The sequence below is a fragment of the Ammodytes marinus genome (assembly GCF_949987685.1).
Source record: "Ammodytes marinus genome assembly, chromosome: 19".
Classification (NCBI taxonomy): domain Eukaryota; kingdom Metazoa; phylum Chordata; class Actinopteri; order Uranoscopiformes; family Ammodytidae; genus Ammodytes; species Ammodytes marinus.
In genome coordinates, this window is record NC_137223.1 from 405,001 (window position 1) to 431,694 (window position 26,694).

At 45.3% G+C, this 26,694-nt stretch overlaps 1 protein-coding gene across 1 annotated transcript in view; it reads left to right on the forward strand.

Annotated features, from left to right (window-relative positions):
* Nucleotides 1-13,881: 13,881 nt before the first annotated feature.
* Nucleotides 13,882-26,694, forward strand: part of stxbp5a (syntaxin binding protein 5a (tomosyn)) — a gene marked incomplete at both ends in the record, with an annotated part of 120,052 nt that continues 107,239 nt past the window's right edge. Inside the window, 2 exons of the mRNA XM_080048200.1 lie at nt 13,882-14,019; nt 16,491-16,588. Coding sequence (XP_079904326.1) covers nt 13,882-14,019; nt 16,491-16,588 — 236 coding nt within the window. The remainder of the gene's footprint in view (nt 14,020-16,490; nt 16,589-26,694) is intronic.

Genomic DNA, 26,694 nt, shown 5'->3' on the forward strand with positions numbered 1-26,694 from the left:
TAAGCATTCCTCTTCAGCCACAGTGTGCTGAAATAAATCGGGCTGACAATGCTTCGAACACACTAAATTTAGCTTTATTAAAGGCACTACGAGTAAGATGGCATGTTGGCGTCCCCTTTGGACAAAAGCGGTAGTATTTTTACGACGCCCGCTGTCGCAAGTGCTCGTGCCAGGCGCGTGAGCGTGGACTGAGAAGGGCGCAATATAGTGCATGTTCGTGTGTTGAAAGTGTGAGGACTCTTTTCGGCTCCGTGAGAGTGGTTTTGACACTGCATCAACTAATGCCAGTCAGTACACACACCTGCTTGCAATGAGTTGATTCAGCAGCGTCACCTAACTACTCTCTCTCTCACGGAGCTGTGTCCTCACAGAAAGCGAATGAATGAGAGACGGCAGTTAGTAGACTATGGATCACGATGAGGTAATGTGTTTGTGTTGTTGATGTAAATAATGACTATTTCAGATAATGGTTATCTGATGATGGTGAAGCAAAGCAAACTTTGTGTTAGTACCAACCGCTCATTCATTTAGCAGTCTAGTTTCGCTCTCGTGAAATTGTATACACGTTGCTTGGCAACGTCCTCCCGCCCGCCTATCACTCACTCTCCCTTTTCGCTTTTCTTCATTGCATTCTCTTTTTTTTCTTTGATGGTTCAGCCCCGTTATCAGTCATTTATGACGACAAATAACTGTCTCAAACAAGGCTCCCGCTCCCCTTCCCTCACCTGGAGGGATAGGCTTCTCAAATCGCGTTGCAGCGCCACACTGAAATCTGCAACCAATACGGATATGTGACCATAGAGCCTGCACGAGCGAACCGAAAATCGGACTGGGTGTGCGACCAGACCAAAAGCAGTAATAAAAACTATATAAAAACGTCTTTCTTTGCACTGATGGTCTCGTTTGCTGTTAAAGGTAATTTATGATTATCAGAGGAAACATGAGGTTGTTTAAAAGATATTTAAATGTTACTCGTATCCGCTTTAAACATCTGATCCTTGGCAGGTAAAACATTTTTAATTAATGATCTTATTACTAGGCACAATCTTAATTTTATGTTTTTAACTGAAACTTGGTTAGACCAAGATAACAGCTCAGCTGTTCTCATAGAGTCCGCCCCCGCAAATTACAATTTTGTGAGTGAATCCAGAATGCATAAAAAAGGAGGGGGGGTTGCTATTCTGTTTAAAGAATCTCTACAATGCAAAAAGATGTCTTATGGAAATTTTGATTCATTTGAGTATGTGGCTCTACAGTTAAATTCAGCCTCTAGAGCTATTTTCATCAATATCTACCGGCCACCACAATACAATGCAAGCTTTTTTGATGAACTTACTGAACTGCTGTCTGTAATATGTACTGAGTTTGACTGTGTATTAATCGTCGGAGATTTCAATATTCATACTGACAAACCAGAGGAGAGATGTGCGAAAGAACTGTGCTATGTCCTTGACAACTTTGGACTAAATCAGCATGTTGACAAACCAACTCATAACAAAGGGCACACGCTGGACCTTATCATTTCCAGAGGAATGAACATTTCAGACATAACAGTGGCAGATATGGGTCCCCTCACGGACCATTCCTGTTTATTTATTGAGAGTACAATGTCTGTGCACACAATTGATCAATCAAAAGTAATCAAAAAGCGGTATATTACAGAAAATACCAGTGAAACATTCATTCAAGCATTTTCTTCGATACCACCCCTCCCCTGTAACTCAGTTAAGGAGCTCTTAGACAACTTTAACGGCAAACTTACAAGTGTTATAGATGCTATTGCGCCCACTAAGATGAAGGTTGTCTCTCGTAAGAAAAGATCTCCTTGGAGAAATGCCCCGCAGGTCAGAATAGAAAGAAGAGAGTGCCGTAAAGCAGAACGCAGGTGGCGAAAAACAAATCTCCAGGTTCATTATGACATCTTCAAAGAGAAACTGTGCACGTTTAACTCAGAACTGAGAAATGCAAGGCATTCTTTCTTTTCTGACATCATCACCAAAAACAACAACAATGCACGTGCCCTGTTTGCTACTGTCGACAGATTAACAAACCCTCCTGTGCCAGTAGCGTCTGAGCATCTTTCCACGAGGGCCTGCAATGAATTTGCCTCCTTCTTTACTGAGAAAATTCACAAAATTAGACAAGCTGTCACTGCATCAATACCAAGTTCAACATATGTGTTCCCTCTTAAAATCAATTCAAATGCAATGACAGAATTTTATCTTATAAACCACAAAAACCTGGAGGACATTATACAACACCTGAACTCCTCATCCTGTTGCCTTGACATTCTGCCCACAGGCTTCTTTAAAACTGTTTTAGCTGTATGGCCTCAGATGTTCTACAAATTGTCAACATGTCCCTTCAGACAGGTGTATTCCCACAGGCCCTGAAAACAGCAGTCATCAAGCCACTCCTAAAAAAGAACAATCTAGATACATCACTCATGAAAAATTATAGGCCCATATCTAACCTACCATTTTTAAGTAAAATCATTGAAAAAGCTGTTTATCAACAGCTAAATAACTACTTAGCCATGAATAACTGCTTTGATGTCTTCCAGTCAGGATTTCGACAACACCACAGTACTGAGACTGCTCTGGTTAAGGTCCTCAATGACATCCACTTAAACACAGACAGTGGCAAAAGTTCTGTCTTAGTTTTACTGGATCTCAGTGCCGCTTTTGACACAGTTGACCACAGCATATTACTAGATCGACTAGCAAACTGGGTTGGACTTTCTGGAACTGTACTAAGCTGGTTTGAATCCTATATACTTAAAGGATAGAGACTACTATGTGTCAATAGGCAATTTCACATCTGAGCGGACAAATATTGAATGCGGGGTCCCCCAAGGTTCCATTCTTGGCCCTCTTCTATTTAACATCTACATGCTCCCACTAGCTCAGATTATGAATAAGAACAAATTATGCTACCATAATTATGCAGACGACACACAAATTTACATAACCATATCACCAGGAGACTACAGTCCGATACAGGCACTGAGTAAGTGCATTGAACAAATCAATGATTGGATGTGCAAAAAATTTCCTTCAATTAAACAACGATAAAACTGAAGTAATTGTCTTTGGTGCCAAAGATGAACAATTAAAAGTCAGTGCACAGCTTACATCCATTATGTTAGAAACTACACCCCAAGCCAGAAATCTTGGTGTTGTTGTAGACTCCGACTTGAATTTCAAGAAACACATAAAATCAATTAATAAATCAGCCTACTACCACCTAAAAAACATATCAAGAATTAAAGGGCTTATGTCTCAGCAAGATTTAGAAAAACTTGTCCATGCATTTATCTTTAGTAGACTTGACTACTGTAACAGTGTCCTTGCTGGCCTTCCAAAAAAATCTATCAGACAGCTTCAGCTAATTCAGAACGCTGCTGCTCGAGTCCTCACTAGGACCAAAAAAGTAGATCACATTACCCCAGTTCTGAGGTCTTTACACTGGCTTCCAGTCACTCAAAGAATTGATTTCAAAATACTGATGTTGGTTTATAAAGCACTAAATGGTTTAGGGCCAAAATACATTACTGATATGCTGATAAGTTATGAACCGTCCAGAGCCCTTAGGTCGTCTGGGACAGGTCTACTTACAGTCCCTAGAGTTAGGACTAAACAAGGAGAAGCAGCTTTTAGTTATTATGCACCAACAATCTGGAACAAACTCCCAGATAACTTGAGGTCTGCTGCAACTCTCAGTTCTTTTAAATCGAGTCTGAAGACTTTTTTGTTTCCATTTTAACCTGCAATTTTCATTTTATTTGCTTCTTTTATTTGCTTTTAAATGTTTTTCTTTTAAATGTTTTATAATGTGTTCTATGTATTCTAATCTTGCCCCTGTAAAGCACTTTGAGTGGCCTTGTGTCTGAATTGTGCTATATAAATAAACTTGCCTTGCCTTGCCTTGCCTTGCCCAGATGTCCCTGAGAATAAAGTTTACCATGCTGTAGAGCTGTATTCCATTTTTCCATTCTGTTCAACTCGTGCTTCTAGTATTTTGAAAAAGAAAAAGAAAGAAATAGGGCTGTACTACTGTACATGGAATCAACACCTCTGCTTGTCCAACCCCCTCTCTTGTCTTTCTCTCGCTACACTTTGGCCTCTGTGAGAAGCCTTATCAAAGTGCACAAACACCGCAGTCAGACTGAAAACACAACACACACACACAAAAACACACAATGCAGCCAGATGAATGGCCCGGCCATAGCACAATGGTGCTAAATTAAATCACTGATGTCAGATTCGCCAAAAGGCCCTCCCCTCCTTCATATCACTCACTCACTCACTCACTCACACACAAGGACTGACTAATAAGGAGCCCTTTGTTTGCCTGGGTAATGTATTCCGGATCGAGCGATATCAGTTGGGGTTGGAAGGTGCATGTGGTCAATTTCAGTTCATTGTGCAAATCAGCATTGAAACAATTGTTCTCAAGCCACCCCGGTACAATCACTGAATTAATACTTTGCTCCCTTGTCCTGCTCATATATTTATATGCCCTTTTTTATTCAAAAGAATCTTAATTTCCTTGATGCATCCTTTACATCGTCTCAACAAATGATTAACATGGAAACACATGTGGAAAAGCTCATATGATCAGCCTTGATAATTACAATGTGCCATTTTGTTGGCCAGAAATGCCCTTATTTGGACTTTCTCCAGTTGGCATCAGGTGTTGTCTACAAACACAACCATTACTTCTGCCTCTGAAGTCCAGCCCCTGCATACTGCTGCTGGCGGCGGCGGCCATTGGAAGAAGAGCGTGTTAGCAAACAGCCCAAACAGGTGGCGACGTCAGTGTCACTCAAGCGTGAGCGGCCTCAGCTGAGCTTGTCAAGACTGGTACTTTCATCTGTGACCTCACAAACATACACAGCTGATACTCATGTTATGAACTGATTCCACTCTCAACGGCCGCAGCCCTTCACAAGTATTGAATAAGCATCATGGAGGGGTAGGGGGGCTCTCAGTTGAGGATGTTTATTTGGACGAAGATGATTTGTATTTATCTTAAATAGTTGGGGCCAAACTGTGACCTCATGACCTGAGGCCATTGCCATGGCTGATGAGGGATGTAGAATGTATGCATTAAAGGCGGATTCAGCAATTCTAGAGAATGCTTGTCAAAATTGGTGAATATCCCCTTAAGATCTGCAACCAGTAAATACTGTTTTCTGTGCTGAAAAAAATAATCCAGTGTTAATACACAGCCTAGTCTCTCTAAACGGGTTTGTTGCCAGCTATGTCGGGCCCCCTTTATTGACATACCAGTTTAGAAAGCCTAGGCTGTGTGTTAACTCTGGATTTTTAATAAGTGCACACACAATACAGACACATAGCAGATCGTGAGTAGATATTCACTGATTTTGACAACAAGCATTCTCCAGGATTTCTGACTCCACTTAATGACACATTTTATACATAGTAAAGCTAGCACAATTATCACCCTCAGACTTACTGGAGACCATCACATCCAACAGTAGGCATAATGATGTTGAGTTGTGGGTTGTCTAGTAGGCATGTGTTCACATACAAGTCACCACTCTATCACATGCCTGTCACACATACGATGGGAACAGTTTAATTGAAACGATTTATATATCAGTACTTAATGCAAGCAGAGAAGAAAAAGAAAGCAAAATTATCATCAATTATCATTCACAGACATGTGAAGACACATAGAATAGCACACTCTCGTCATTTTTTTAAATCAATATTCCTTCATTCACTATTGAATGCTGGATAAATCAAAATTTGGTAACACTTTACAATAAGGTACACAACAATGTAGTAGCTACTACATACCTACTACATAGATATGTGTTACCTACTACATAGGTTTTTTTTGTGTTACCTACTACATAGGGTTTTTTTTGTGCTACCTAACACATAGGGTTTTTTTTGTGCTACCTAACACATAGGGTTTTTTTTTGTGTTACCTAACACATAGGGTTTTCTTTTGTGTTACCTACTACATAGGTTTTTTTTGGGCTACCTATGTGTTAGGTAGCACAAAAATAAAACCCTATGTAGTAGGTAACACAAAAAAAACGTATGTAGTAGGTAACACATATCTACGTAGTAGGTATGTAGTAGCTACTACAATTGTGTGTACCTTATTGTAAAGTGTTACCCAAAATTTACAATTTCTTGTGCACATTGGTTCGTCAGTGGCCCAGCCCCAGGCCGCACATAATGGCAGGGAACATGCCGTGTCACACAGGGGGGCCTTGTTACGGTCGGACAGGGAGGACACAGGCGCGGAGACAGCACTAGTTTAAGAAGGTTTATTGAACAAGAATCAGCTGGGGGTTGGGTCGGGATCCGGGGGGGGGGGGGGGGGGGGGGTGATCCAAATGTCCTGGGAAGGGTTCCAGGGAGAGAGCAACGGAGAATGTCCAGGGCTTGGGTGAGAAGAATCCAGAGCAAGTGGGTAGAAGAGTCCAGGGTGGAAGTGCTCGCTGGTGCAGGTTGGAGCCGTGGGGAGTTAGACCGGGAGAGCTGTGGCAGGAGAACAACAAAAATGAGTACGGGGAAGAAATGCAAGCGGAGCTGCAACAGGTAAGTAATGAGAAGTAGAGCTACTGACTGCGTGAACTGAAACTACAATATGGCAGTATCTGGAAGGTCGGACCGGGTATATGAGAGGCGGTTGATTGGTGATTGCTGGCAGCTGTGAGTGCTTGAGCTGACTCCCCACACACCTGCTCCAACCCTGCAATAAGCCAGACAAGCAAAAGGACAAAAAGGCAAAAAACAACACAGAGACAAAGAGGCCCAGACAGGATCATGACAGTACCTCCCCCTCAATGAGAGCCTCCAGGCGAGCCACCGGGTTTCCCTGGGTTGTCCCAGTGGAAATCCCTAATGAGGGAGGGATCGAGGATGAGCTGGCGGGATATCCAGCTCCTCTCCTCCGGGCCATACCCCTCCCAGTCCACCAGGTACTGGAAACCACAGCCCCGGCGGCGAATGTCCAGAATCCGCCTGACTGTGTAGGCCGGGTCTTCTTCTTCTTTCGTGTATCGTCTTCATATGTCCATCTTCGTATCGTGTAGCCACTCCCTCGTCTTAGGTCCCACTCCCTCGTCTTAGGTCCCACTTGGAAGAGGCCCTCCTCTGAAGGTGGTCTATGCCGGGGACAGGTGGTGATGATGTGGTCGTCAATAATGCGGGGGAGGGGGGAGGGTGGAGGGGGATTTCCTGGGGGGCACAGAGGGCTGGTGGAGACAGGCTTCAACTGGGAAACGTGGAATGTGGGGTGTATCTTCATGGACAGTGGTAGCTTGAGTTTTACAGCTGATGGATTAATGACAGTTTCTACCTCAAAAGGCCCAATGAAGCGTGGGGACAGCTTCCTAGACTCAGTATTGAGTGAGATGTTCCTTGACGAGAGCCATACCTTCTGCCCCGGTGTGAATAGTGGTGCCGGGACCCGGTGTCTGTCTGCCATACGCCGATTGCGTTCGGTGGAGCGGAGCAGGGCAGGACAGCGCGAGCGTCCCTCCAGACCTTCCGACAGCATCGAAGGTGGGCCCGGACAGATGGCACCGCGATGTCGCCCTCCTGCGCTGGGAACAGAGGGGGTTGATATCCAAGAGAGCATTCAAATGGAGACATACCCGTAGCTGCACTTGTCAGGGAATTGTGGGCGTACTCCACCCATGGAAGGTGAGTGCTCCAGGATGACTGGTTCCTAGCCGTGACGCAGCGCAGCGCCGCTTCCAGGTCCTGGTTGGCCCGCTCCGTCTGCCCGTTGGTCTGGGGATGGTAGCCTGAGGAGAGACTGACAGACGCCCCTAATTCACGACAGAAAGCTTTCCATACCTGAGACACGAATTGTGGACACCGATCGGAGACCACATCAGTCGGGATCCCGTGCAGGCGGACCACATGCTGGACCAGGAGGTCAGCAGTTTCAGGCGCTGTGGGGAGCTTGGGCAGTGGAACAAAATGAACAGCCTTGGAAAATCTGTCAACAATGGTGAGTATGGTTGAATTACCGTCGGACAACGGCAGACCAGTGACAAAGTCGAGACCGATGTGACTCCAGGGACAGCCAGGCACAGGGAGGGGACAGACCAAACCTGAGGAGGGTTGATGCGAGGACTTACTGCGGGCGCAGACAGTGCAGGCGAGGACGAAGGCACGGGTGTCAGCCTCGATGGTGGGCCACCAGAAGTGTCGCTTGGCCAGGGACAGGCTGCGGTTAACACCTGGGTGGCAGGAGAACCGTGAATTATGCACCCACTGGAGGACCTTGGAGCGGACAGCACTTGGCACGAACAGACGGCCCAGCGGACCGGTTCCAGGATCCGGATCCTCCCTCAGCGCCTCTCGGATCCGTGCCTCAATCTGCCACCTGACTGCTCCCACCACACAGCCAGGGGAGACGATGGTATCGGGGCTGGGGGAGCCGTGGTCAACGGCAAACTGTCGGGACAGGGCGTCCGGCTTCCCATTCTTGGACCCTGGTCGAAACGTGAGCTGGAAGTTAAATCGACCAAAGAATAATGCCCAGCGGGCTTGGCGGGAGTTGAGGCGCTTGGCGGACTGAATATAGGACAGGTTCTTATGATCAGTCCAAACAACAAAAGGGATCTCCACACCCTCCAACCATTGCCTCCACTCCTCGAGCGCTAGTTTAACAGCTAGTAATTCCCTGTTGCCGACGTCGTAGTTGTGCTCTGCTGGTGACAGACGTCTGGAGAAGAAGGCACAGGGATGAAGCTTCCGGTCCTCCGGGGAGCGTTGAGAGAGGACCGCCCCTACCCCGGAGTCTGAAGCGTCGACCTCGACCACGAACTGCAGAGCCGGATTGGGGTGAATGAGCATGGGGGCTGAGGTGAACCGCTTCTTCAGCTCAACAAACGCTGCGTCAGCCTCGGGGTTCCAAGAGAAAGGAGCAGCCGTGGAGGTGAGTCTAGTGAGGGGAACCGCTACTCGACTATAATCCCTGACAAACCTTCGGTAGAAGTTGGCGAAGCCCAAAAAGCGCTGGAGCTGCTTTCGGGTCGAGGGTTGAGGCCACTGTGCCACCGCCTGTATCTTCGCGGGATCGGCCCTCACCTGCCCTCGCTCTATGATGTACCCCAGGAAGTCCACGGAGTCCACATGGAACTTGCACTTCTCCGCTTTAACATACAGCTTGTTCTCCAGGAGTCGCTGTAACACCTGCTTCACGTGTTGGACATGTTCTTCCTGTGAACGAGAGAAGATAAGTATGTCGTCCAAGTACACAAACACAGTGCGATTTAAGAGGTCACGGAGAACATCATTAACCAAGGCTTGGAAGACAGCGGGAGCATTAGTGAGTCCAAAAGGCATAACCATGTATTCAAAATGGCCGAGGGGGGTCTTAAATGCAGTCTTCCATTCGTCTCCCTTCCGAATGCGGACCAGATGATAAGCATTGCGGAGATCGAGCTTGCTGAACACTGTGGCACCGTGGAGGGGTTCAAAAGCAGAGTTAATTAATGGCAGGGGATACTTGTTCTTGATAGTGATATTGTTAAGGCCCCTAAAATCTATGCAGGGACGCAGGGAGCGATCCTTCTTGGCCACAAAGAAAAACCCAGCCCCGACAGGAGATGACGAAGGTCGGATAATACCTGATGCAAGGGAATCCTTGATGTATTTCTCCATTGTCTCTCGTTCAGGCCCGGGACAGGTTATACAGACGACTGGATGGCAGAGGAGCACCTGGAAGAAGGTCAATAGCACAGTCATAGGGCCGGTGAGGAGGCAGAGAGAGGGCACGTTGTTTACTAAAAACCTCCCCCAAACTGTGATAAGCAGCAGGGACTTCAGACAGGTCAGAGGACTCAGGTTTTAATGGGACATTGGCGCCCTCCGCTGGGGAAAGGGAGGACCGCAGACACGACGAGAGACAATAATCACTCCAGCTCTGAACACGACTAGTAGCCCAGTTGATGTGGGGATTGTGTAGGTTTAACCAAGACTGACCCAAAACTAAGGTAGTGTGAGGGGAAGAGATAATGTGGAACTGGATTACCTCATGGTGATTACCAGACAGGACAAGGCGAAGGGGCTCTGTGCGATGGGTGACCCGTGCCAGCAGCTTCCCATTTAGTCCCTGGGCATTGAGAGGAGTAGGAAGCGGTTGAGTGGCTATGCCTGCCTTAGCAACGAAGTCAGCATCCAGAAAACTCTCGTCAGCTCCAGAGTCCACTAGAGCGAACAGCGAATGGGTTTGTTGGTTACAGGAGAGTCTAGCTTGCAGTTGCATACGAGTTTGGGGGAAAGGCACCGAAGTAATCTTGCTCACCAGTATTCCCACCGTTACTGGGGAGCACTCCCTTTTGACCGCTGGGGACATGAGCTCAAGAAGTGGCCGGGTTGAGCGCAGTAGATGCAGAGCCCTTCATTTATCCTCCGAGAGCGCTCAGCATTGGAAAGTCTGGCTCGGCCCAGCTGCATGGGCTCCGCCGCCAAGGAGGGGGGAAAGACAAGGATCGACTGTAGGAATGGCCCGGGGAGTGTCTTATAGGAGCTGAGGAAGGACGGGAGGAGAACGGGTCATTAGGCCGCCCGGCTCTTTCCCTGCGACGCTCTCCAAGGTGATTATCAAGTCTGATAGCTAGGGCCACTAACTCGTCCAAACTAGCTGACTCATCCCGAACTGCTAACTCGTCCTTAACTGGATCGGCTAGGCCGCTAAGAAATGCCCCCTGAAGAGCCTCATCATTCCACCCCGTCTCTGCCGCTAGCGCCCTGAATTCTACTGAATACTCAACTACACTGTGGGTACCCTGTCGTAGTATGAGGAGTCGTTTGGTAGCATCCCTGCCGCGCACCGGGTGATCGAACACTCTCTTCATTTCAGCCAAAAACAAAGAAAAGGAAAAACAAATAGCTGACTGACCCTCCCACATGACTGATGCCCAGGTTAAGACCTTACCCGTGAGTAAGCTGATAATATAGGAGATCTTGGCTCTATCGGTGACAAAGGTGGAGGGCTATTGCTCAAAAACTAAGGAGCACTGAATCAAAAAGGACCTACATACCCCAAAATCACCAGAATAGCGCTGTAGCGCCGGGAGGCTCACGGCCTTGAGGAGGCGATGGTGCTGGGGAGGGAAACGGGGCCGACAGGAGGGGCGAGCTGTGCCAAACAATAGAAACCAAATCAGCATGCTATGTTAGGTCTACATGATATGTTCTTTAAAAGAAAAAAATGGACATGAAGGTCAAATTTTTTTTATGTTCTTTTTTAATGTATTTACCATGACCAATGTAGTAGGGCAGTGGTTTTCAAACTGTGTTTTCTTTTGAGTTTGTGTTTTTGATATTAACATCATATTAAGCAAATGTAAGTTATCTTACAAAAAAGGAATACAATGTGTTGGTCTAGATAGTTAATAGCCTAATAATTAAATCAGATCATCTGGGAGATAATCCGAGGTTAACTGATCACGTCACATTCACGTCCATGCACAGTGTGTATTGAGTTTATTTTAAAACATTTGGAAATGGGACTGCCCTCAGTTTCCCATGCACTGTGTATAGTCTATAGCCTATTTCAGCCTTGTCTGTGGAAATAAAGATAGCTGGACAAGAGTTCTTCTGCTTCGTTCCTCTCACTGCATTTAAATGCATTCATTATATTACAGAGAAATATGTCTTGTTAAAGAAAAAGAGCTCCAAGCCCAACCACCCAGAGGACCCTGCATAATATTTTATTTTAAATAAATATTTTTATGGAAAATCCATGTGTCTTTCTTCAATAGCTTCTAATTCATCCGACCCATTTGTGTCTCCAAAATATTTGTTCACACAAAATTCCTCAGATTTAGCCTCTATCTTCCTCTGAAAGTGCAGCAGATTCATGCATTTCTACGGTGGCGCTGAGCATTCACCAAATAAAAAAAAGTTTCACAGCAGGATCTCGTAATTACGAGATAAGGATCGCCCTCTCATTCATCAATAACGATGTCTGTGTGTGTGTTTGTGTGCAGACGAGGTGAACCTAGCCATAGGAAAACGTAGGCAATAGCCTTGGTTTCCGGACTACAATGGGCCCCATAATCAATACAATTATTTTAAATATTTGTTTAGCCTACCGAGCGAGTGATAATATCTCGTAATTACGAGATAATATCTCGTAATTACGAGATCCTGCTGTGAAACTTTTTTTTATTTGGTGAATGCTCAGCGCCACCGTACATTTCACTTCAAAAAGGTAAAAAAAAAAATCTCCCGGGGGGGGGGGGGGCATACCCCCGGATCCCCCTAGGAGGGTCAGGGTCTCTGCTGACTACTAATTTCGTCCAGCAGGACATTGGAGGCACTAGCGAAAAAACACTGGGTGGGTGAATGACATTTAACAATAGTCAATAATTTGGGCAAGTCTTTCTGCCTATCTCTCTCACTCCATTGCACACTCAGTCACTACTATCCATCTTATCCACTGGATTAAGATGTTCAAATGTATTTTATAAAAGCAAAACAAAAACATACTTCGATAAAGATGTTAAAATGTTGAAAGAAATGTGTTTAAAAACGCACAAAGATGTTTAGAATGTTTCAAAAATATGTTTAAAATGTGTAAAATAATGATAAGATCTTTCAAAAACACAGGGATTTTGAAAGACGCTGAAATTTGTTCTACGAGGGGGGGCTCACTCTCTCACACTTTGAAAACCCCTGTAGTAGGGTATAGGGCACATGATGCAACGTTCTCAATTTTCGTGTTCTTCTCCCACTCTCACCACCGTGGTCTTTAATATGGCGAACCTTCCACGCAAGCACACAGCACACACAGCAACAGCAGAGCAGAGGCGGATATGTGATAGGATATAGGGCGGGCGAGGTTGTAGTGGAAATAATTGGACTGTGTGAGGCTGCATGCGTCTGTCTGCTCGTCTGTCTCTCTACACACACACACACACACACACACACACACACACACACACACACACACACACACACACACACACACACACACACACACACACACACACACACACACACACACACACACACACACACACACACACACACACACACACACACACACACACACACACACACACACAATGCTGCAGCATCCCAACATCACCAGCATCACCAGGTGCAGTGGAGCGAAACCTACTACGTGTGCATGAGAGAGAGAGAGAGAGAGAGAGAGAGAGAGAGAGAGAGAGAGAGAGAGAGAGAGAGAGAGAGAGAGAGAGAGAGAGAGAGAGAGAGAGAGAGAGAGAGAGAGAGAGAGAGAGAGAGAGAGAGAGAGAGAGAGAGAGAGAGAGAGAGAGAGAGCAAGGTGGCGGGATTTGTGTTGAAGCCTCTCCTCTGTCAGACATGCGCAAGAGCGTCAGCAGCAGCAGCACCATCATCACCACCGACACTGCGCTGCGCTTCCGCCTTGGCTGAGCGGCGCACACAGCCGTGAGGGGAGGGCGAGGGGAAAGACGAGAAGAAGAAATAGAAGAAGCAGAAAAAGCAGAGCGCTGCCGTGGAGACGCAGTAGGGCACAGCACGGGCTACCGAGCGAATTACACCGACGCACCAAACATCCCAGCAGGCAGGCAGGCAGCCCGCTCCAAAGAAGATCCACAGCGTCAAGAAAAGCGAGCTGTGCGGGAAGAGCGCACCAAGAGCCCCTCCGGCATGGAGAATGCGCTAAACCAAAAGCACTAAAAATGTGAGATTTAAAGGGAAAATCAGAAGAGAGAGAGAGAGAGCGAGAGTGAGCGTGTATGTGTGTGTAGCCTATCTATGTGTGCGTGCGTGTGTGTGTGAGAGAAAGGGAAAGTGGCTACCCCCTTCTTCTTCATCATCTCCTGCGGGTGATCTCGATTGGTGTGCGGCTCCTCTGCAGTGTCCGTGAGAAAGAAAAATGAAGAAGTTCAACATCAGGAAGGTGCTGGACGGCTTGAAAGAGGCGTCCTCCTCCGGCCCGTCCGTCCAAGTGGGACCGCAGGAGAACCATCTGATCCAGGAGACCATCCAGTCCGACCATTTCCAGCTCTGCAAGGTGGGCGAAACCTGATGAATTACATTTGCACAGCTGTGTTTTTTTTCTCTCCCCCCATCACGGTTTTGAGCCCCCTGTCGCATGTATAGGCTAAAGCCATTCATTTGTTAGGCTGTGTTATTCCCAGTGTGTTCTCTGCGCTTATCCCATCGCAGGATACACATGACATCAGGCTATACAGCAGGTGCAAGTGGAGAGAGCCACATAATGAATGAATCGATGGACGCACGGCGTTTTTGATCTAAAGCCCTAATCTAAAGCATAACGAGCACCCGAATGGTTGGAACGAAGGGCTTATTTAGCGTTTGATGAGAATCTATTTTTAGATAGAGAAATAGTCATTTTATTGCACTGTGCTTGTCCAAGGCATGGTGTGTATAGTATAACATCCCTAACTACAATGCGCATACTGTGTGACGATGAGTGCGCTCTGTCGACAGGACAGGACACATAAGTGTATATAGTTCCTATGGTTGCGTGCATCGGCCCTGTAACGTTACTTGGACATTTTTTCAAAAGCAGATATGGTAATACAATGTATTATCCTCTGAGCAAAAAATCCCATCGTTTGCTGCATGTGTGCATGAACGGCCACATCGAGGGGCTGGGCCAATCGGATCCTCTCTTGCATAATCTGCTGGGTTTGGATTAGCAAAACGATGCTTTCTGCCTGACGTGTGTGTGCATGTAAGTGTGTGTCTTCTCCCATTCGCTGATGTCTTTTCCTTGCAGTTTCTCTTCATCCCCTTCTCCCCCCATCACAGACACACCTCTCTCTCTCTCTCTCTCTCTCTCTCTCTCTCTCTCTCTCTCTCTCTCTCTCTCTCTCTCTCTCTCTCTCTCTCTCTCACACACACACACACACACACACACACACACACACACACACACACACACACACACACACACACACACACACACACACACACACACACACACACACACACACACACACACACACACACACACAATACTTTCCCCCTGCATTGATCCATTTGGGACTGATGGCGCCTGAATGAGTGAGGGCTTATATGGGGAGGGAAAAGTCTCTCCTCCCATCCCTGTTTGAATTAGTGACAACAATGGATGGGGTTAATTAAATATATTTTTACATGATCTGCATCTAACAATGCAATCAAGATTCCCCAGAGTGTGCCCTAATGGTTTTGTGTGGCCCTTTTTACAGACACCACTGTAGTATGCTTGGCTTGTTATTGATTTATCCCACAAATGTAACCGGCACAATTGTAACAGGATTGCTTGTGAATCGAAGCATTACTAATAGGCCTGTCCTCTTCTTTGGAAATGTAGGGATACAGTCATGGTAACTACTGTAGCACACAGTCCATTGTCATTGATAAACTTCATCTTATTTAACAAGGAAGATTCTCTGTGCACCTTTTTTGGTTGGTCAACATCATGGAAGGGTCCAATGATTGTAGCCTAGGCTGTTGTCTGTATATAGGTAACAGCCAGCCAAGCACTAACATAAGGTGTTGATGTTGGGAGCTAGGGCAGATTTAATTCTTTTTAAACTGCAATCCTCTTAACAGCTGTCAGGAGTATTCATAATAATTAAAAAACAACCATACATAATCTAGAGTCTAGTCAACACACCTGAAGGCCTTGAGGTTGGCTGGAAAGACCAGCACATGAGATTGCATGGTTTGATTGACACCACAGCCCCAAATATGTCTTTCAACGGATTGAAGTCTCTTTGAATGAGACTGTATCCACTCACACACACACACCCTCCTCCACTCACTGTCTGTCTGTCTGTCTGTCTGTCTGGACACAATCTCTCTGTAATGTTTCTCTGTGAGGAAAAGGCAGGCAGGTGTCTCCCTCTCTCTCTCTCTGCTGCACTGAGTGCCTCTTATGTAACATGCTTTAGCCTTCTGCCGCTAAGCAAACAAATCCCACGGCCCACCACCGGCTGACTGATGCCATAAAGCAGTACAGTCGCACGGAAAACACAGAGGGTGGACCAAAAAAAATTAAAACAGAAACACAGCGTGGAACGGCAAAGAAGGACCTGAAACAAATCATGACCAAAGGCAACCGTAATTGGTGTGTATTTTCCCCATGTTTTTTTTTTAATCGAAATCACGACTCCATGTGAGAGAAGGAAAATGAGATGATAAAGGGAGAGAATTAAAAATCTCAACACAGGCCATAGGATTATAAAATAAAAGAACCCTAAAAATCGAAGCCAAATATCAACGAGGAACTGGTTAAGCAGAATGCCATTGCCATGGAAATAGCATTTAGTTTTTTTGATTATTCTTTGGCTTTTGTGTTTCATAACACTTCTTCTCACACACATCCATCTGGACCATTTGTTTACCAAAAGTCTTGTGTGTGACATCCTTTTGTCAAAACAACTCCCCCGCTGTGAAATGCAAATTGTTCTCATCTCTAATGCATTCTCTCTCTCTTTTTTTCCTCCCTTCTTTCTGCACATCTGTCAGACTGTCCGTCATGGCTTCCCCTATCAGCCCTCGTCCATGGCTTTCGACCCTGTGCAGAAGATACTGGCCATCGGCACCCAGACTGGGGCTCTCAGATTGTATCCTTTCAGAGTTGTTTTCTTTTGCTTGTCGCAGACCGTTTTGGGCCCCCCTGCTTCCCCTTTGAAGCAGCAAGCAGGTAAGTGAACAGACGTGTGAGCTGCCACAGTCAGATGTTGATGTACAGTGGTGGGGCTGTCAGGGTATTTATAGTATGAGTATGACAAAGAGTTTTGGGGAGCATTTATGGGGCTGCCAGTCAACTTGACTGCTGTGTGTGTGTGTGTGCTTGTGAGCTTCAGCATCAAGGACAGCTTTGATTTGTCTTTACCTGAAAATCCAAGATGTTGGCACATTGTAGTAGAAGCTCAACTAAAAACATCCCTCAAAAACACACACTCTAGCTGTTTCTACTGACTCACCACCGCACACTTCCTCACTGGCACAGCTGGAGTCAGTGATTCTGGAGAACGCTCGTTGTCCAAATCACTTTTTGTCAAAACCAGTGAACATCTCACCATCTGCTACCTGTCCGTATTGTTTCTGGTGTTAAAACACAGCTTAGGCTCTGTAAACTAAAATATAAACAAAGGGTATGTAAACAAATGGTTCCTAACGTAGCTAGCAACATGCCCATTTACAGAGCTTAGGCTGTGTATTAACACTGGATTTTGTTTTCAGTGCACTCACAGTACGGACAGGTAGCAGATTGTGAGGACATTCACTGTATTTGACAAAGTGATTTGACAACAAGCATTCTCCAGTATTGCTAACTTCTAAATCACAATGGATGTCACTGAAAAGGCATTGCATTTAGTTACCTATGTGATGTATGTGCTTGCTGGAGTGGTTGAGGTATGGCTTGCGTCGGCTTCATTGCAATATGAGGACGTTTGCACAAACAGGGACAACAGCTTGCGGTGAAATGGCACCACAGGGATTTGTATAGCTTTGGAGAGCACCCGCGAGCTGGCCTGTTGTCGGGCTGCTTTTACAGGTCTTCCATGTGTTCTCCTGCCTGTCCGACAACCTTTGCCAGCTCATTACGGTGTGATGAAGGGCTGCCTGCCTGTGCTGTCCTCTTGTCCCCACCTGCTTGGCAGCTACGGCTGTGTCTACGGTCACCAATACCTGTGCTGGAAAGGTGAGGACAAAAACACCCAAGGAAAGAGCAGGATGAGTCTACAGAACCGCGTTTATTCCCTGCACCTTTTAAAAGGTTCTTGTTATTTTTTTAAGGTGGAGTCAGTGATTATGGAGAATCTGATTCTGCCTGTTGTCAACATCAGTGAATATCTCCTCACGATCTGCCAGCTACCGTCTGTACTGTGAGAAAAAAAAATCTGGGTTTAATACACGGTCTGTAAATGGGCATATTGCTAGCTACGGTGGGCCCCCTTTATTTACATACCAGTTTATACAGAGCCTAGGCTGTGTATTATTAACACCAGTTTTTTTTTTCCAGCCGCACACAGTACGGACTGGTAGCGGATCCTGTCAAAAGTGGTTTAGACAACAAGCATTCTCCAGAACCGCTGACTCCACCTTTCTAAAAGCAGGGTGAGGGAGGGAATGATGTAGCACTTTTTGTTAAAGAAAGATTTACAGATTCTACAGTAACCATGCTTTTATTTCTTTATTTTTGTTAACCAAAAGCAGAACAGATTTTTGTCAGCGGTATAAATGCATTTGAAGATGGGAGATGAAATCCGGTCCTCTGGTAGAAGTACTATGTCATGGCTGATGCAGGAATTGGTGAATAAGCTTAATGGGGCTTATGTCTTGCTGGGCTGGTACAATTCTCCTGTGAGCTCCAGAACTGGGTGAGCAAAAAAGCCGTAACCTACCCGTGGTGTTATAAGAAGCCTGTTAACCAATCAGCTTAGAGATCATAACGCATTGTCCCTCAGACTAGCACGCGTTCGGGTGAAGTGATCTCGTCTCGATGCTTCCTATTGGCTTAAACGGGTGACTTTGAAATTGAATGAACAGAGGAATCTCTTTTATTGTGTTTGAGTGATGTGGATCAGATAGAGTCTTATCAGAGGCAGGGGGAAGGTGAGTTGGGAGTCATCCGTCTATTCTTTGGTGCAGGTTCCCTTCCCCTGTCATTTGCTGTTCAGTCAGCCCTGTCTCTGTATCTGATGATGACGATACCAGCGTGGCACAGATGAAGGGGGCGTAATGGAGATTTCATGATTCATATTGCGGGCGTTGCCGCTCTGCAGACTGTGTTTTTCTTTTACTTTACAGTAATATGATGTGTTGTAGTTAAAGTCTTTGCAGGTTGCGTGTTTTATGACATCCTTTGGGCTGGTACACACACAGTGCTGGAGGTCATTATTTTTGCGTTTGGTGGCAACCTCTGTTCGTTAGTGTGTATGTGTGTTTGTATGCTGGGCCGGACTACCAGAATGTTTGGGTGCAGCCACCAGAAGTGGGAGATCTATGCCTCTGTGTGGCATTAAGCGTCCTTGGGTTTCTTGAAAGGCGCTATATAAAAAAAAAAGTTATTGTTATTATTATAGGGTCAGCCACAGTGCAGCGCCCCTGGAGCAGTTTTGGGGTTAGGTGGACTCAAGGACTCAATAGTAGTGATGGTGGACACTGCAGATGTACAGATGTACAGTAGTACCAGGCATCACTACTTTTACAAATAGGACCCTAATTTCTGGTGCTTGGGATCGACCCAGCAACCTCTTTGTTACTGGTCAGCCCCTTTAGTGCAGCAGTCCACTGTCCAGCTGGGAAGATGACAATGTCCCTTTTGTGTTGTCTGGATGAGGTAATGGGTGTGGGGAAGGCTAGAGAGGGAGGTTGGTTGGAGAACAAGCGGATAAAGACCAACTGATGGACAAGGTAGAGCAGAGAGAGAGGGAAATAGATAGGAAAGAGTGAGAAATCCCCTGCTTCAAGATCTAATGGCTGAGAATAGAATCCTTTATTGATCTGTGTGTGGTAATGCACTGAGAGAGAGATATGCCCAAGTGTGCGTGTGCACACACTCACACACTGCTGTCAGTTGTTTTTCTGCACTATAGCGATTGGAAAACCTGTGCCAGAAGGAATATTAAATATCCATTGGGTTTGCAGTGTAATTTAAAAAATAAGCAGAAGTGCTGGGTTGTAAAATGCTGAATGAAAAAAAAGCTCTTTTGGTTTTCAGTGTTGAGGCAAAGTGTTTGTGATAAGTGAAGTGGCTGCAAAAAGAAAATGATTATGTCCCTGGTTCTGTGCATTTCTTGACCAGACAGAAGGGAAAATTTTTTGGTCACACAGACGCCACTCGTCACTCTATCTAATATGGCTCAACCATGGCAACACAGTCTTTGGCTAGTAGTTTAATGGCGAGTCTGTTGAAGCAGCAGGTTGTCGACGACACACAGTATTGCTATCAAACAGCCAGCAACAGACAGAAAAAGGCGGGGCTAATTCCAGATAATGAGCTGCATCCGCGTATTAACCATATCATGTAATGACATTATGAAGCATCATCAGAGCTACACATGATGTTAATCGAGATTCATCAGCCTCTAGACGAAGAGATGACACTAACCAAAGCCCATAGCCCAATCTGAAGGGAAACGCTTGTTAGAATACAGTAGAGAGAGATACAGTAAAGGAAAGTCTCTGCTACACCTTTTTAAGTTACTCTTAATAATTAAGTGTGAATTGTTGGTCATTATATTTCTCAACGTAGATGACAGGAAATGCATTATTTTACTGCAGTAAAGGTATAACAATAGTCACCATCAGTAACGTGTTGGGTGGGGACGTAGAATTGAGTGTCAGAATTGACTGTGAAAATATCTTGTCTTGCCTGTGGTCAGATTTTGTAAAGTTTGTTATTCATGTGCAGTTCTTGTAATAGCCACCACACTTGATTATTCAAATGTATACTCTGATGGTGCAGTTTTTTTCTGTTAAAGGAAAGGGAAATGTGGATGGAAAAAAATTATCAATTTTTCACTTCGCAGTGCAGTGGGACATTCTATCACTCGTTGAAAAAAACATGGTGCTAGGGCTTTGTTGGAGGATTTTGGCAGCTTTACCTATGTGACTAGAAATGGCCAGACTCTTTTGCATGTGTATGCTTTTTTGTACGTGTGTGTATCTTTTTGTTGCTGGGTGGTCTGCTGCTGCGGTGTGTGTGTGTGTGTAATGTGGCGGCGCACCTCTGCGGAGAGACTGCTCTTAACTGGCCGCGGCCAGGAGAAATGGCAGCACTATAACTCAGAGACTCCCTGTGAGAGCCAGCAATTGATCAGATTGTCACTCCATGCTCTGCCAGATTATCTCATCGGCAGGCACAGGACATCATAGGACTCACACACACACACACACACACACACACACACACACACACACACACACACACACACACACACACACACACACACACACACACACACACACACAGTTATTATTTCAGGATAGAGGTAGAACAGGTAAAACACACACACAAGCGTATGATGGTAGTTGACTTCTTAAATCCTGGTGGTTGGGCACAAGCAAATACAGTATGTGTGCTAACATACACAGAAAGGTAAACGTTTGCACATGCAGGCAGACAGTGGCAGATACACATGTTTGCTAAGACAACCTTGTACACACATTCACACAGACACATGCGCGCACATACACATACACATACACATACACACACACCTACACAAACACACACACACACACACACACACACACACACACACACACACACACACGCACGCACACACACACACACACACACACACACACACACACACAGGCTCTGCAGTAAATGCTTTGACTGGCACCGGGCCTGTGCAGCTTTTGGTCATAGCACAAGATTGACTGTGACATATCTTGATCATCAATCTTCTTTCTGATTCACTCGGTAACTGTGCTACCCTCCGGCCTTACTGCAACAATGAGTTCTCTGACTGGACTGCATGGTGAATGGGGAATGTATTGAGTGTTGAAATAGAAATCGTAGCTCATAGCAGTAGATGTTTGGTACATACGAATCCAATTGTTCAATGGTAGCTTAGAATCACTGGGGCGCTTCACAGTGTGTGCGTCCCCTTTTGATCGAGGTTCTTTCAATGTGTGTTTGAAATTCCCGAAGGATTATAACTTAATATAAGCAACAGAGGCTTCTAATGGCACACTTACTCTATATCATTTATAGGTCTGTGATGGCGGTAATGGATTCTCATTACAGTTACTCCACGGCCAGTTTTCTTTTCACATGTCTTCAGTATTTTCAGAGACAGAGGGATAGTAACGACAACAAAGTGTGTGTGTGTGTGTGTGTGTGTGTCGCGCTCCCTCTCTAGTTTTTACGGAGTGCAGGAGCTTCATTCCAGGTCACAGATGATTTGATTATTCATGTATTCTTCTGTCTGTTTTGTTGCATCTTTGTCCCCCCATTATTTTTTTAGTTGTGTGTGTGTGTGTGTACTTGCTTTCTCTACTCTCTATCTCTCTGGAGGTTGCCATGTTGCATGCTAACTCCTCTTGATGGCTCTCCATATAGTGCGGACCAGGCCTGGGGTTGTGTGTTTGTGTCTGCGTTTCGTTCAGTTATGCAATGGCGCAGCAAAGAAGACGAGGCTGACTGAGACGGCGACAGTCTCATTCGAAAGGAGCGAAGCTGCTGCTGCTGCTGTGTTGTGTTGTGTGCAGTATGTTGTATGTGCCAGTGAGTTAAGCATGCACAAGTCTGATCAATACATCCATCTGCCCTCATTAACCACATTACACACCTAGCACTGGTTTATCTCTGCTCTTACTATGGTGTCTGGGAAGAAAAATCGTTGCATGTTGTCAGGGGCTATTGGGGGTTAGCTTAGCTGTAACATATGGGAGGATAAAAGACTACGTGCTATGGGAAGAGGAGAGAGGTATCAGACAAAATCAAGAGGGATTAGTATTTTATCCCAGTTGACCTCATTTTTACTTTTCCCACAAGGGAGGCAAGGATTGGGAAAGAGAAAGAAGAGAGAACGGCTTGATATGAAGTCATTCTGTTGCATCTGATGAGAGAGTTTAATGGTGTGTGTGCGTGTGCGTGTGCGTGTGCGTGTGTGTGTGTGTGTGTGCGCGTGTGTGTGTGTGCCTGTGTGAATGTTTGCGCCGCATGTACCTGTTCATGGTAGTGAAGTACTCTTAATAAAATACCCCTTGTGTCCTGGGTTTCATCTTTCATGCTCTCCAAAAGCACTCAGCGTCCTCACTGTTCCATTGGGCTTCTTAGAAACGGAAAAAACAAATTTTGCTGCATCAGTACATAAGAGTGTAGCCGGCCGCTGCTGCTGCTGCTGCTGCTTCTACCCTGTCCAATACCCTGACGGTGTGTCCTGCTTAAGTCCTTTAGCCTTGACAAGCCCCCAAATGGGATCTGGGCTTTGGGAATGATTAAAGTTGTGCTGCCATGTTATTTCTCTTGAATAATTTAGTTCACATTTGACTCCAGCTTTTACTCCCTCCTGGCTCTCCCCCTGTCACTTCACCTCCACCAGCTCCTGTCTGCCTTGAGAGGAGTGACAGTCCCCCTGTGTGTGTCTGCATGTTCCAGCGAGACAGACCATTTTTTGAAGGTTAGTCATGTTTACAAGTGTAAATAGGAAAAATAAAACATCCATGCACTGACATATACCAGCGAGTCACAATTCACTAAGCCATGTGAATGATTTGTTCACTAGAATGCGATATGAGTGGAGGACAGGAACCTGGAGAAGCGTTTCAAGCTAGGGTTGCTGTTGGGGATGAATAACAAAGAGTCTTTTGTCTTTTTTTATCCTTGAAATTTTTGATTCAACCTGAAGACTCATATGAAGAAACATTTTGACATTTATTCAAGTTTGATTGAGAAAGAACATGTTCAAAAGCTTACAGAAAAAAATAGAAAGCAATTTGTGTGTGTGTGTGTGTGTGTGTATGTGTGTGTGTTTTTGCTACACAGCAGCAATGTCCCCAGAGGTCACCAACCTGTGCACTAATTATTCCCAGACAGACGGCAGGCAATGCCCAGGTGGCTCATCGTAAACACACAGTGTCATAGTGGCTGGGGGGAGAACCAATCCGTTCAGGTTTTGTACACATACAGTCAGACAGGCATATCTACTGCAGCACTCTGAGGTTGCCTTTGTTGAAGCTGCTTGTGGAAGAGTGAAGCTGCAGTGTTTTGATCTGGCACACTATACAGTGTTTGCTGCTCTGCAACATTGCCTGTCACAATGTTTTTCGGCGCTAATTAGACAGCATCCATTTAAAAGTAAACACAAAAATAACCTCAAAAATGGCTTCCAAACTCCACACAGATGACCTGATGATTGTTGGAAGTTGTTGAGAACTGTGGGTCTCTTATTAGCTGTATTTTTTTTTTTGGCCATGGATATGAGGACGATGCTTGCATGTGGTACCCGCTTGTGACAACTGCTGCTGAACCACCCTTCATTTTTAGCACAAAATAAAATCAATAAGAAGGCAACTGATTTGAATCAGCTGGCCTGTGATGTAGTGTGGGTGATGTCAATGGTCAAAGGAAGTGATCGGGGGAGGTGCAACTTTCAAAGTAATTGTTGCTCTACAAAATAAAAGCCCAATGAATGAATCAGCTTGTGCTGGTCCCAACAAGTCATTTAGACAAGCATGGCTTAAGGTGTTGTTCATCATATCCTATCTAATCATCTCTGACCCATTGTTTACTTGTCTGCGTGACTCCAATGTAGCAGTGCAATTGCCTGGAAACCCTAAACATAAGTGATATCTTCAGTGAGTAAAATGTACATAATAAGATAGAAACAAAAATGGCCAAAGCTACATAAATAACACCCAAGTTGTAATAAACCAGAAATGATCATCAAGCTGGGTTTAAAGTATATGTGGGAACAGTGGGATGGTGGCTAATTTCCAATGATTTGGGAGTTGAGCCATCCTTCCCTAGCCTGGCACCGCCCGCCTACCTACTACTCAATTTTAATTTCCCTTCAGTAGTCAGTCTGGGTCCGCCACCCTCGGTATATTCGCGGGTTTTCTCCGTCCAGATTTTTGATGGTCCAATCAGCGAACAGAGGGAGCGGCTGAGAACAATAACGTTGAGGTTGTGCGCCAATTTCAGTTGTAGTCAGAAGCCGGCGCATGACATTTGTCACAACCAAACGTTATGCGATTGGTTGGCAGATTCAGAGTGGCACTGGGCAGATCCAATAGTTTTAAACTTCAACAGACACCCACCTTCAAGTGAGTTATCGTTTGTCAATTGAGCTATTCCAGACCTTCTGTACAAAATAAAATTAAGAAGATGATCTGGTAGGACCAGGCTACTCTTTCCCTCCATGTGATCATTTTGTGTCAAGCAAAAATCCAGTAAAAGTCGCTGAACCCATCAGCCTTGCAGACAATGACAACCAGGGGCCGTGGTGCTGTCAGCCTGGTTGTGATTTATGACAGCGTTTACTTCAGAAAACTGCCTTCTCAGCATTCCTGGGGCTTGTGTTGACCGTGTAGTGTAGATACTGTATTGATTTGCACTCATATTAATGCTGGTCAATATGCTTCTCTTTACTGTAACTGTGCTCTCACGACCAAAGGGTTTGACCACTGACCAATGGCCGAAAGTACATGATGCCCCGTAGTGTGTACAGTATTGAATTATGCTTGGGCTTCACGGTGCACTGTGTCTGACTGGGGAGTTATGAGACGCATGTGTACATTAGCATGTGGTAAAACAAATGCCTCCTATTGATTTCAAATTGTGGTTCATTTGTAAGTCCAAGGCTTTTTATTAGCATGACACTTTGGTATACTAACCATAGATTGTATGCTACTCCTGAAATCATACTTAAGGCAATTTTTATTTCCAACGGTCTATACTGAAACAAATGATCCCGGTTGCCTTCTGTCTCCAGAAAGAAAAGAAAGCAGTGTTAGGCAAGATTGCCATGTGCTAGTTGCTTTTGTGACTTTTTGCCCTGAGCAGATTATGTCATTTACGGTTAGGATGGCTCTTGCCCGTCCGTTCTTGCTCGTCCGCATCACTTCATCATATACGTGCTGCAAATCTATAGCGTCTCGGTGGAATGTCACTGTCACACATCAAATCATACATGACACAGTGACAGAGAACTAGCGGACAAATTCAATACATTTTAAATGCATTTTTTTAGGGGGGGGGGGGCTGTGGTTGATGGGAAGATGACGTATTTCAATTACCTACAGCATACAAGGTGAACGCTCGGGGGACCTTTTGAGTGAAGACATCTGGTCTCTTTATGTTTTTACCTTTAGAGAATTGAAAAGCAGAGGCAGATGTCGTTTTTGTGTGGGAAAAACGTCATAACTTACTTTTTAACTGTTCATTCCCTGTGTGACCCTATACTGACTCAAAATACCTATCCATGATGGAGAAATACAGTGCATCTTTTAAAGAGGCTGAAAAAGGAATGTAACATGAGGGTCGATGGCAGATGTTGGGGGGTTTCTTGACATTGCTGTTGAGCTGTTGAGGTGTGGCAGAGGTTGAGTCTAACCACTGCTGTAAGGTTGGCACGGCCCCTGTGGTGCAGAATGCTGTGTGAAGAATATATATATTGTCATATCCACCCTCCACACACACACACACACACACACACCTTTGCCCTTCATGTGACCTCAAGGTCTCCAAAAACAGCCACACTATAAAGTATCTATCCAATCATTTAGTATTTTTCTTACTACATTTGTGCTGTACCTCAACGTTGTTTTATTCGCACTCTAAAATTCACAATCCCAGGGATATAACCGTTTAATTGTTTTAAGATTGTAGGATTTTTCTAATGGGATTCACAGATTTTGTGTGTGTGTGTGTGTGTGTGTGTGTGTGTGTGTGTGTGTGTGTGTGTGTGTGTGTGTGTGTGTGTGTGTGCCCCTGGTACCCTTAGCTGATTCTCTGGAGCTCATTATTTTTGTCTAGATGCTGTAGGTAATCCTGCACTCTGTCTCGGGGGGGGGACCTCCTCGTTTTTAGTGTTTCACACGTTTTCTTATCATTTGTTCTATTCCTGAGAGCCTTATTCAAACATTCAGAGAGTGTGTGTTGCGAGGGGGTTACTGCATGTGTATTTCAATGTTCTCCATGCCCTACCACAACCCGCATGATACATCAGGTGCAATTAATTCTCCGTAACGCATGGGCGGTATT